Source organism: Salmo trutta, chromosome 4 (genome assembly GCF_901001165.1).
Source record: "Salmo trutta chromosome 4, fSalTru1.1, whole genome shotgun sequence".
In the NCBI taxonomy this organism is placed as follows: domain Eukaryota; kingdom Metazoa; phylum Chordata; class Actinopteri; order Salmoniformes; family Salmonidae; genus Salmo; species Salmo trutta.
This window is the reverse complement of record NC_042960.1, coordinates 11782258-11791666: the sequence shown is the minus strand read 5'-3', so window position 1 is coordinate 11791666 and position 9409 is coordinate 11782258. Positions and strand designations below refer to the sequence as shown.

General features: G+C 43.1%; 1 protein-coding gene across 3 annotated transcripts in view; it reads left to right on the top strand.

The window, feature by feature from the left end:
- The window catches only part of LOC115191331 (endothelial zinc finger protein induced by tumor necrosis factor alpha-like), a 34112-nt gene continuing 24703 nt past the window's right edge, over positions 1-9409 (top strand). For 2 of the 3 annotated variants that reach the window (XR_003877637.1, XM_029749209.1), the window contains exons 1-3: positions 1-46; positions 1893-2060; positions 9019-9183. Coding sequence is in view for 2 of the 3 variants with exons in the window: in XM_029749209.1 (XP_029605069.1) it covers positions 9097-9183 (87 nt within the window). In the remaining variant the exon portion in view is untranslated. Of the gene's footprint in view, positions 47-1892; positions 2061-6298; positions 6577-9018; positions 9184-9409 lie in introns of those variants that run through there. The other variant, XM_029749210.1, reaches the window with a different exon arrangement.

Genomic DNA, 9409 nt, shown 5'->3' with positions numbered 1-9409 from the left:
TGATGAGGGGAGTGGAACCTCAACCAAGAACGTTATTGTGATAGAGGTTAGTGTAATAGTATTACATCAAAATTACAGTCCAATAAATGTAGCCTGTTTATTTCAGAAAGTCTACTCACATGTACATCCTAATTTATCTGTCATAGCAGAGGGAGATTGTGAGACTTGAAAAAGAAAAGGACTGCCTCACACACTAGGAGCTCAGATGCAATAATTTTGTAACGTTTCAACAGCCAAGCTGTCTTCATAATGACAGTGCAGGTCACTAGTTTAGAGTTTGAAAGGACACACACAAGTGTCTGTAATCATAGCCAGCTGTGGTTTGATTTCATTGGTTAATTTACAGATATAAATAAAACATGATTTATATAAAGCATGAATGGATTACATATGATCATAGATATAAACTACAAAAGTATGTGGACACCTGCTTGTTGAACATTTCATTCCAAAATCATGGGCATTAATATGGAGTTGGTCCCCCCTTTGCTGCTATAACAGCCTCCACTCTTCTGGGAAGGCTTTCCGCTAGATGTTGGAACATTGCTGCAGGGACTTGCTTCTATTCAGACATGAGCATTAGTGAGCGCGGGCACTGATGTTGGGCGATTAGGCCTGGCTCAGTCGGCATTCCAGTTAATTTCAAAGGTGTAAAATGGGGTTGAGGTCATGGCTCTGTACAGGCCAGTCTAGTTCTTCCACACCGATCTCGACAAACCATTTCTGTATGGACTATGCTTTGTGCACAGGGGCATTGTCATGCTGAATCAGGAAAGGGCCTTCCCCAAACTTTTGCCACAAAAGTTGGAAGCACAGAATAATCTAGAATGTCATTGTAACTAAGGGGCCTAGCCTGAATCATGAAAAACAGCCCCAGACCATTATTACTCCTCCACCAAACTTTACAGTTGGCACTATGCACTCGGGCAGGTAGCGTTCTGCTGACATCCGCCAAACCCAGATTCTTCCATTGGACTGCCAGATGGTGAAGCGTGATTCATCACTCCAGAGAACACTTATCTACTGCTCCAGAGTCCAATGGTGGTGAGCCTTACACCACTCCAGCCGACGCTTGGCATTGCGCATTGTGATCTTAGGCTTGTGTGTGGCTACTCAGCCATGGAAACCCATTTCATGAAGCTCCCGACAAACAGTTCTTGTGCCGACGTTGCTTCCAGATGCAGTTTGAAACTTGGTATTGAGTGTTACAACCGAGAACAGACGATTATTACGCACAACGAGCTTCAGCACTAGGCGGTCCAGTTCTGTGAGCTTGTGTGGCCTACCACTTCGCGGCTGAGCCGTTGTTGCTCCTAGACATTTCCACTTCACAATAACAGCACTTACAGTTGACCCGGGGCAGCTATAGCAGGGCAGAAAGTTTACGAACTGACTTGGTGGAAAAATGGTATCCTATGACGGTGCCACGTTGAAAGTCACTGAGCTCAGTACGGGCCATTCTACTGCCAATGTTTGTCTATAGAGATTGTATGGCCTTGTGCTTGATTGTATACACCTATCAGCAACGGATTTGGCTGAAATAGCCAAATCACTAATTTGAAGGGATGTTCACATACTTTTGACCATGTAGTGTAATTTGGCGACATAGGCTTGCAAACATTATTTACAATGGATAGCAAAAACAGAATCAGAAGAATGGTTTCAGATCAAACTCTACGTTTAGGTGAAAGGGAGCAAGGATCTTTAAATTAAAGATCCAGGCGGCCTCTCATTTTAATAATAAATTGTCAAGGTCACCCCCTCTCCTAGGGAGGGTGACATGTTCAATGCCGATATAGCGAAGGGACGAAAGTAGAGCTTTTGAGACTTCCCTATGACATTGTCATCCAATTCAACTCATGCACAGGTAATAACCTCTCTTCTTGTGTCAGTCTGTAGATGCAGAGGCTGTTGGTCCTGGGGTCAAGCAGGAGAGATCTGAAAGAGAGGAGGACCCACGACACAGCAGAGAGATCCAGACTGGAGCGCCCCATGTAGCCACGGAGGTCCCTACCACCACCGCCCCAGCGCCGCCCAGTACCCGATGTAGCATCACGGAGGTCAGTGGAACGCCGAACGCATTCCTCAAGTCAGAGACAGACACCAAGACTTTAACTGTAACACACAGTCTCTTACACACAGGATCTGACCACAGATCAGACCCAGAGAGACTAGGGCCACTGGGCTGTCCTCCTGCTCCTGACTCCAAGTATTTACCGGTATTTCACCAGAGCCAGAAGATGGTTAATTCCCGTGGAGGTGGTGATACGTTAGACACTGGTGGTGATGATCTGTCTTGTTCTTACACTACAGAGATGGAACCTGTCAACATGCCCTTGGGTTTAGAGAGACAGACTGATCTGTCTAAAGGGGACTGGAACCAGTACAGTAGTAGTGTATACTCTGAAGGGTGCCTAGATAAGAAAGGGGTGGTTATAGTCATAGACGAAGTGACTGTGAAAGTGGAGGACGACGTTCCTCTGACACTGAATGCAGACGAGACTCAATTAGGAGAAGGACACTCACAAGGTAGAGATGTCTTAGATTACAGGGAAAGCTTAGAGACTAATCCAAATGTTGCGACCCACTCCCCTTTACACATTCTCAGGGATCGCGACAGAGTGTCCACGTCGATGGGGCCTTCCGATTCACACGGCCGCGTTGTTTTCGATCAAGTATTAAACTCAAAGGACCAAAGAGACAAGGCTCAGGGAGCGGGAGCAACATCAGGCAAAAATAAAGAGAAACGGTTCCTCTGCATGTCCTGTAACAAAGGCTTCAGCTGCCTCCAGAACGTAGAGACCCACCAGAGGGTCCATACAGGGGAGAAACCCTTCAGCTGTACCCAGTGTCACATGCGCTTCACCCAGGCTGGCAACCTTAAGATCCACCAGAGGGTCCACACAGGGGTGAAACCCTTCAGCTGTACCCAGTGTCATATGCGCTTCTCCCACTCGTACAGCCTGAAGAGGCACCAGAGGGTCCACACAGGGGAGAACTCTACAGCTGCCGTAGTGTGAGAAGAGGTTCTCCCACCAGAACCCGCTGAAGATGCACCTGAAGGTCCACATGAGAGAAAGGTTGTTCACCTGTACGCACGGCAGGAAGAGGTTCTCAGAGAGGAGCTACCTCAGGATACACCAGCTGAAAAACCATTCACTCTATAACATAGAAAGTAACCATTCCACAAGATAACTTCTGACCTTTAGATCAAACCCTGCATTAAAGACAAAGATAACTTTTCATTGTTGTCAGCAGAAAAGATCCACAGGTGCATTTGGAATAATAAGGGTAACAGATTTCAGTATTGAATATTCCTGGGTAGAATATTGCATCCAAACATTGTGTGATATGTAAGGTGTGTATAGATATAAGGTGTGTATATATATATATATATATAAGCCTAAAAAGTCTGTTACATAGTGTTTGTACTGTGTAGTCTATAGTTCACAAATGCCTATTTCATTACTTCCATTCAACTACTTCATTTTTTCCCAAGACACTTTTAATGAGAAAATGAATGCAGTTTATCAAGTTCATGCAGAGTTTTTGTTGAGACAGGTACAATGCCTTCAGCAAGTATTCTCACCCCTTCACTTTTTCCTCATTTTGTTGTGTTAGACTGAATTTAAAATTGATTAAATTGAGATGTGTCACTGGCCTACACACAATACTCCATAATGTCAAAGTGGAGTTATGTTTAGACATTTTTTACAAATGAATTAAAAATTAAAAGCTGAAATGTCTTGATTCAATAAGTATTCAAACCCTTTCTTATGGCAAGCCTAAATACATTCAGGAGTAAACCTTTGCTTAACAAGACATGTAAGTTGCATGCTCACTCTATGCGCAATAATAGATTAGAACATGTTTTTTTTTCATGACTACCTCTTCTCTGTACCCAGTACAATTATCTGTAAGGTCACTCAGTCGAGCAGTGAACTTCAAACACAGATTCAACCACAAAAACCTGGGAGGTTTTCCAATGCCTCGCAAAGAAGGGCACCTATTGGTAAAAGGGTAAAAAAAACATTGAATATCCCTTTGAGCATGGTGAAGTTTGGATGGTGTATCAATACACCCAGTCACTGCAAAGATACATACGTCCTTCCTAACTCTGTTGCCGGAGAGGAAGGAAACCTCTTAGGGATTTCACCATGAGGCCAATGGTGACTTTAATACAGTTGTAGTTTAATGGCTGGGATAGGAGAACTGAGGATGGATCAACAACATTGTAGTTATTCCACAATACTAACCTAAATGACAGAGTAAAAATAAAAAAGTCTGTACAGAATAAAAAATATTCCTGTTTGCAATAAGGGACTAAATTAAAACTGCAAAAAATGTGCCTAAAATTTTTAACTTTATGCCCTCAATACAAAGCGTTATGTTTGTGGCAAATCCAACACCACATCACCTACCACTATTTTCAACGTTATCATCTCTTGCTTGCTAGCTAGCCAACTACGGCTAACTTAGTCACATCAAACAATGCAGCCAGAATGACAAAGCTGTCTTTTAGTGACATTTATTTGGAATCATCCATAACAATGAGCTAATGATGCGCGATTCCACCTGGCATAGGAAATGTGCTCTCTCTCGTCAGGACACTTGTTCAGAGGAGCTAGCCAACAACACATCTAACACAATCACTTCAAACTGAAACTGGAAAGACTGCAAACTAGCTGCACTTTGTTTCGTTTTACCTGTTTTCTATTGGCATTTCTTTGTACACTATATATCCATAAAAACTATGCTGATTCATGATTTCGACTGGCTGAGAAAAGCTGCCTGCCTGTCTCATCATGACTTCCGACCCTTACTTGTTCATTACTATGGGACAGCTGGAATTCGAATTTCAATACTGAAACAATGTTGCAAATGTCAGAGAAAGACAGCAAAGATGATAAAAATCTCCACTATTGAAAACCAATGGCTAGTCTAAAAGAAATGGAAGATAATGTCTAGATGCTTTTTACAGTGGAGATCAAGTTTATAAATTGTCTGGCTGGGCTGATGAGACAGTGGATTGCGCAGTGAGATGAAACAGCGTAAATAGGCATTTTAACGTTATAGTTTTACCCGGTGGTAACTTGTGGAATAGACACCGCCTGGAATGCGGTTTTAAACAATCAGCGTCCAAGATTAGACCCACCCGTTGATTAATGATCAACAACCAACTTGACAGAGCTTGAAGACTTTTTAAAAGAATGTGGAAGTATTGTACAGTCCAGGTGTGAGACTCAGTACATTAGTTTAACATGTATTGACTCAGGGATGTGCATACTTATTTAAATTAGATATGTATTGTGCAAAAATGTCTAAAAACATGTGTTCACTTTGTCATTATGGGTTAGTGTTGTCACGATACCCGAATTTTGACGTCGATATCGATACCAGGTTTAGTATCACGATACTTGACACCAAAACGATACTACAAAAAAAGGCGTATTTGCCAAAGTCACAGAATGGCACATGATCCAGTCAGATCAATTCAGATACTGCTCTGTTCAATCATTGGGCATCTTTTGAGTTCAATATCATTCCATTTTTACGTCAATTTGTTTTAGAGACAGCCATGTATGCATTAATTGAATCAATTATATTCAAATGGTCTTTTTTTTACCAATCTAACTAGAAAACAACATGGTAATAATTTATTTGAATGGAAAATCTGTATTGATACACTGGGTAAATCAAGATGTAGCCTAAGTCTATTCACAATGCAGGTGAATGCATATTATTCAATAGGAGTGTGTGCATGCATTGAGTAATTGAGCTTGTTTTCCTTTCCATTTAGGACTTATTTTATTGGCAACTGCTAAGATAATTATTTTATTGTACTAACAACATTTGCATAGAGGAAGCAATCTCTTCTTTTATAAAAGTGTGCACTGTCTAAGAAATTAATGTCATTCGCGAGGCAGAATGTGGCTGGAATCTGAGTTTGTTGCTATGAAATAGAGTGGAAGCCAGGTGGGAGGCAAAGGAAGGAAGACAAGTTAATTTGTTTTTGTTGGCGAGGGAGACAAAGTGAATTAATAACGTTTTTGGTGACAATCATCTTTGAAATCAGCATATTTTGCATCATGGTTTGCATATCACAAACAAAGAACTAGGGTAGTGAATTCAGCTGTAAGCTAGCAAGGAAATTTAGCTTAATTAAAGCTGGATGCTACCTTGTCCAAACATCAGGTTGTTACCATGGTTACTCCATGGCTTATCAGTCTGACTGAAGTCGCCCTACAAAAGATGCAGTAGTCTCTACAAGCCAGAATGTTGAATAAAATGAATTGTACTTTCAATCTCTTAACACATTGCACCTGATGAACAATATGTCAACAATAGCTGAATGTAACCGAACAGTCTCCTCACAATCAGCTGTGATTCGGTTAGGATCGGCCATATTGTGCAAGTGTTTGTCATGTGCAAATTTGCATCTGTATTGAAATTAAAAACCGGTAATACCAACCATAGACCAGCGTACTGAAAGTCGGGCTAATAACTCATCCCTGTGGACGTTTTGTCTCAGTTTAGCTCCTACATAAGGAAAAAAATCAGAGGACAACGGGTAAAGTAAGTTAAATATACATTTATTCAACATTCTGACTTTTGTGATGGTACTGTTCAGGAATGCTGAACTTCCATGTTAGAAACGAGTGTGTAAGTATCGTCTTGCATTGTAAACGTGTTCTAGCCTGTTTAGACATTGTTTTGGAAACTGTAATGAACAGTTTCAATATTTCTACATGCCGTGGTGCATTATTCAAGTGTGTAAACTTCTGTGCAGCATAAGTTAACACACTTTAGCAATGAATAAGTAGAGGAGGCTCTTTGCGCTATGAGGCTGTGCTGACTTGATCCTCTCAATCTCGTGAGACACATTTGACAGAAGTACCGGACGTAACAAATTGTAGTGCCGGACTGTTTATTATTTTTTGTGTGTGTCAAAAAAGTTCTGAGATTTTGGTGTACCATGCAGGTTAATGGGGTATTGTGTGTAGATGGGTGAGGAAAAAAATATTTAATCAATTTCGAGGTCAGGCTGGAATAAGTCAAGTGGAATAAGTCAAGCGGTATGAATACTTTCTGAATGCACTGTGTATGTGGTTTTCATATGATGTATTTAAAACGTGTTTATGTTTAATAAACACAAAATGGGACTTATCAAATCAAAGTTTGTCACGTGCGCCAAATACAACAGGTGTAGACATTACAGTGAAATGCTTACTTACAGGCTCTAACCAATCGTGCAAAAAAAGGTATTAGGTGAACAATAGGTAAAGAAATAAAACAACAGTAAAAAGACAGGCTATATACAGTAGCGAGGCTATAAAAGTAGCGAGGCTACATACAGACACCGGTTAGTCAGGCTGATTGAGGTAGTATGTACATGTAGATATGGTTAAAGTGACTATGCATATATGATGAACAGAGAGTAGCAGTAGCATAAAAGAGGGGTTGGCGGGTGGGACACAATGCAGATAGCCCGGTTAGCCAATGTGCGGGAGCACTGGTTGGTCGGCCCAATTGAGGTTGTATGTACCGTACATGAATGTATAGTTAAAGTGACTATGCATATATGATAAACAGAGAGTAGCAGCAGCGTAAAAAGAGGGGTTGGGGGGCACACAATGCAAATAGTCCGGGTAGCCATTTGATTACCTGTTCAGGAGTCTAATGGCTTGGGGGCTTGTTGAGAAGCCTTTTTGTCCTAGACTTGGCACTCCGGTACCGCTTGCCATGCGGTAGTAGAGAGAACAGTCATGACTGTGGTGGCTGGGGTCTTTGACAATTTTTAGGGCCTTCCTCTGACACGGCCTGGGGTAGAGGTCCTGGATGGCAGGCAGCTTAGCCCCAGCGTCGTACTGGGCCGTACGCACTACCCTCTGTAGTGCCTTGCGGTCAGAGGCCGAGCAATTGCCGTACCAGGCAGTGATGCAACCAGTCAGGATGCTCTTGATGTTGCAGCTGTAGAACCTTTTGATGATCTCAGGACCCATGCCAAATCTTTTTCGTTTCCTGAGGGGGAAATAGGCTTTGTTGTCGTGCCCTCTTCACGACTGTCTTGGTGTGTTTGGGCCATTCTAGTTTGTTGTTGATGTGGACACCAAGCAACTTGAAGCTCTCAACCTGCTCCACTACAGCCCCGTCGATGAGAATGGGGGCGTGCTCGGTCCTCCTTTTCCTGTAGTCCACAATCATCTCCTTAGTCTTGGTTACGTTGAGGGATAGGTTGTTATTCTGGCACCACCCGGCCAGGTCTCTGACCTCCTCCCTATAGGCTGTCTCGTCGGTGATCAGGCTTACCACTGTTGGGTCGTCTGCAAACTTAATGATGGTGTTGGAGTCGTGCCTGGCCATGCAGTCGTGGGTGAACAGGGAGTACAGGAGGGGACTGAGCACGCACCCCTGGGGAGCACCAGTGTTGAGGATCAGCGTGGCAGATGTTGCTACCTACCCTCACCACCTGGGGGAGGCCTGTCAGGAAGTCCAGGATCCAGTTGCAGAGGGAGGTGTTTAGTACCAGGATCCTTAGCTTAGTGATGAGCTTTGAGGGTACTATGGTGTTGAACGCTGAGCCGTAGTCAATGAATAGCATTCTCACATAAGTGTTCCTTTTGTCCAGGGGGGAAAGGCCAGTGTGGAGTGCAATAGAGATTGCATCATCTGTGGATCTGTTTGGGCGGTATGCAAATTGGAGTGGGTCTAGAGTTTCTGGGATAATGGTGTTGATGGGAGCCATTACCAACCTTTCAAAGCACTTCATGGCTACGGACGTGAGGGCTTCGGGTCTGTAGTCATTTAGGCAAGTTGCCTTTGTGTTCTTGGGCATTCTAGGAGTTTCATTGATTCTTTTAGCATACATCACATCTGATCTCACCCTATTCTGCATACACCGACAGCACTTTATAAGCATAAGGATGGGTAAACACTCTGCTTAAAGTGTTTATTATCTGTGTGTGCACGTACCTGAGGGAGTATGTCTGTGTAATCTGTATCACCGCTCTCTTCCAGGAGGAGGAGGGTCCAGATGTGCTGCTGGTGAAGGAGGAGGCGGGGTGTGAGGAGGGTCTGGGGAACCCTGAGGGGACCATGGTCATGGACAAACAAACTACACCTCCTCCTGCACCCAAAGAGGCACCAGCTGAGCAGCACAGGACTACACACAGTCTCACTGAGGTGAGTCCACTGTAAACTACTGTCTGAATGGTATTAGGTCAGGGTCCGTATCCACAAAGCCTCTCAGAGTAGGAGTGCTGATCTAGGATCAGTTTTCGATCATAATAAATAGGACTATGTAGACAAGGTGGGGACCTGGGCCCGTATTCACAAAGCGTCTCAGAGGAGAAAATTGGTCGTAAGTGCTGAGAATAGAAACATTCTACTCTTATGGATAAAATAAAAT